General features: G+C 69.7%; 1 protein-coding gene across 1 annotated transcript in view; it reads right to left on the bottom strand.

The window, feature by feature from the left end:
• Positions 1–1234, bottom strand: part of MNEG_15346 (phosphoribosylaminoimidazolecarboxylase) — a gene marked incomplete at both ends in the record, with an annotated part of 2466 nt that extends 1232 nt beyond the window's left edge. The window contains 3 exons of the mRNA XM_014036183.1: positions 164–476; positions 704–819; positions 1172–1234. Of these exons, the coding sequence (XP_013891637.1) occupies positions 164–476; positions 704–819; positions 1172–1234 (492 nt within the window). The remainder of the gene's footprint in view (positions 1–163; positions 477–703; positions 820–1171) is intronic.
• Positions 1235–1809: the final 575 nt, after the last annotated feature.

The following is a 1809-nucleotide window of genomic DNA, read 5'->3' as shown; positions in this document are numbered from 1 at the left end:
CCGCCGCGGGCTCCGCCGCCTCCGCCGCCGCGCCGCCGCCGAGCCCGCTGCGCCGCAGCGCGTCGCCCGTCGAGGCGAGCGCCGCCGCGGCCGCGGGGTCGATCGCGGCCAGCCGCGCGCGCGCGTCCTCGCGGGTCGCGCCGGAGATGTTGATGTGCCCGACCTTGCGCGCGGGCCGCATGCCGGGCTTGCCGTACCAATGAACCTTGGCGCCGCGCGTCGCATATGCGCGCGCCATGAGCGCGTGCGCAATCGCGACGCCCTCGTCGCCCTCGGCCTCCCCCAGTATGTTGAGCATCACGCTCGCGCCGCAGTTGAGCGACGGGTCGCCGAGCGGCCAGCCGAGGACGGCGCGGATGTGGTTCTCGAACTGGGAGGTGACACAGCCGTCCTGGGTGTAGTGGCCGCTGTTGTGGGGCCGCGGCGCGACCTCGTTCAGCAGCAGGGACCCGTCTGGCAGCAGGAACATCTCGACTCTTTGGGGGTTGTGGTGGGTTTTTGGGGGCAGGGTTTGAGGGCGAGGTGTCGGTGGGGTCTGTTGTCAAGAGAGGGGTTCTCACGATTCGTGCGGCGGGAGCGCGGTTGTGCGAGTCGGAAGCGTCCGGGAGTTTTTGTGTTCATGTCCGCCAAATGAGGCCGTCACGAATGCGGATCGGCAGAAAGAAAGCTGGGCAAGCAGGCGGGCCGCGCCGCCCCCTCGCACCCAAAGATTCCGGCGCCCTCGAGGCAGGCGATGGCCTTCTCCGCCGCCGCCCTGGCCGCGGCCGCCACGCCGGCCGGCACGTCGGCGGGCGCCTCCGTCACGTAGCAGATGTTGTCCTGCGGGAGACGGAGGGTCGCGCTTTGAGGTAAGGAGACGGCGGCTGCGCCTGCCAGACGCGCCGCTCTTGAGAAAGAAAGCTCCGAGGTGCGTGCCGATCGCAACTACAGGCCCAAAGAGCGCAGCAGGCCAACTCTGACGGTCCCCGCCAGCAGCGTGGGAGACGGCGAACCATCATTGCCTCACACAGCGCCCCAAACGCGCCCCGGGACCCCGCTGACCGAGGCCTTTGGTCACCCAGGAACCCGAGGGTGCCGTCAACCACCCCCGCAAAGCCAGGGACCCCAGTGAACCCCGCCAAATCCGGGGCGCCTCCCCGCCCCCCCTCAGGATAACCAGAGGCAAGCGTACCTTGTGTATCGTCTCCACCACGGGGTATGACAGCACGGAGCCGTCCCTGGAGCGCACCACCATCACGGCCAGCTCCTTCACAAAGGGCGCCCACCTGGGGGAGCCGGGAGGAGGGGAGGGGGGAGAGGCGGGCTGGTGGAGAGACATGCACAGGGCGAGCGGCCAAGCACGGGTGTCTTGACCCTGGCATGAGCGCACGACCCCGGCGCGTGCTGGCGGGCGACACCTGCTGTGCAGCCCCCCTATCGCCGCAGCCGCGCCGCCGCAGCGCCGCTCACTTTTCGGCGTAGAGGCCGTGCTCGAAGCCGCCCAGCGCCTCGGGCCCTTTCTGGAGGTCCTCCTGCGTCCTGACCACGTAGTTGCCGCGGCCGTCATACGCCAGCCTGCGCAGAATGGGGTTCAGGAGGGGCTCTGGTCAGCCGGCTGCCAGCCCTGGGAGGCTGCTTGCAATTCCCTAAATGTCATCGGAAACGATGGGAGGCCCAAGCCGCACGACCAAACCGAAACGGGGGGCAGGCGGTCGCGAGGGAGTCGCTGCAACGCGAGGCCGCATCAGCCCCGGGCGCCAAAACCCCAGAGACCCGGGCCCCTCTGGCCGACCACTGCCAACAGATGGGCAATGAGATGCCTGCGGAAGA

The sequence above is a fragment of the Monoraphidium neglectum genome (assembly GCF_000611645.1).
Source record: "Monoraphidium neglectum strain SAG 48.87 unplaced genomic scaffold scaffold05248, whole genome shotgun sequence".
NCBI lineage: Eukaryota > Viridiplantae > Chlorophyta > Chlorophyceae > Sphaeropleales > Selenastraceae > Monoraphidium > Monoraphidium neglectum.
Note: the sequence above shows the minus strand (reverse complement) of the source record. Positions and strands in the feature narration are given on the sequence as shown.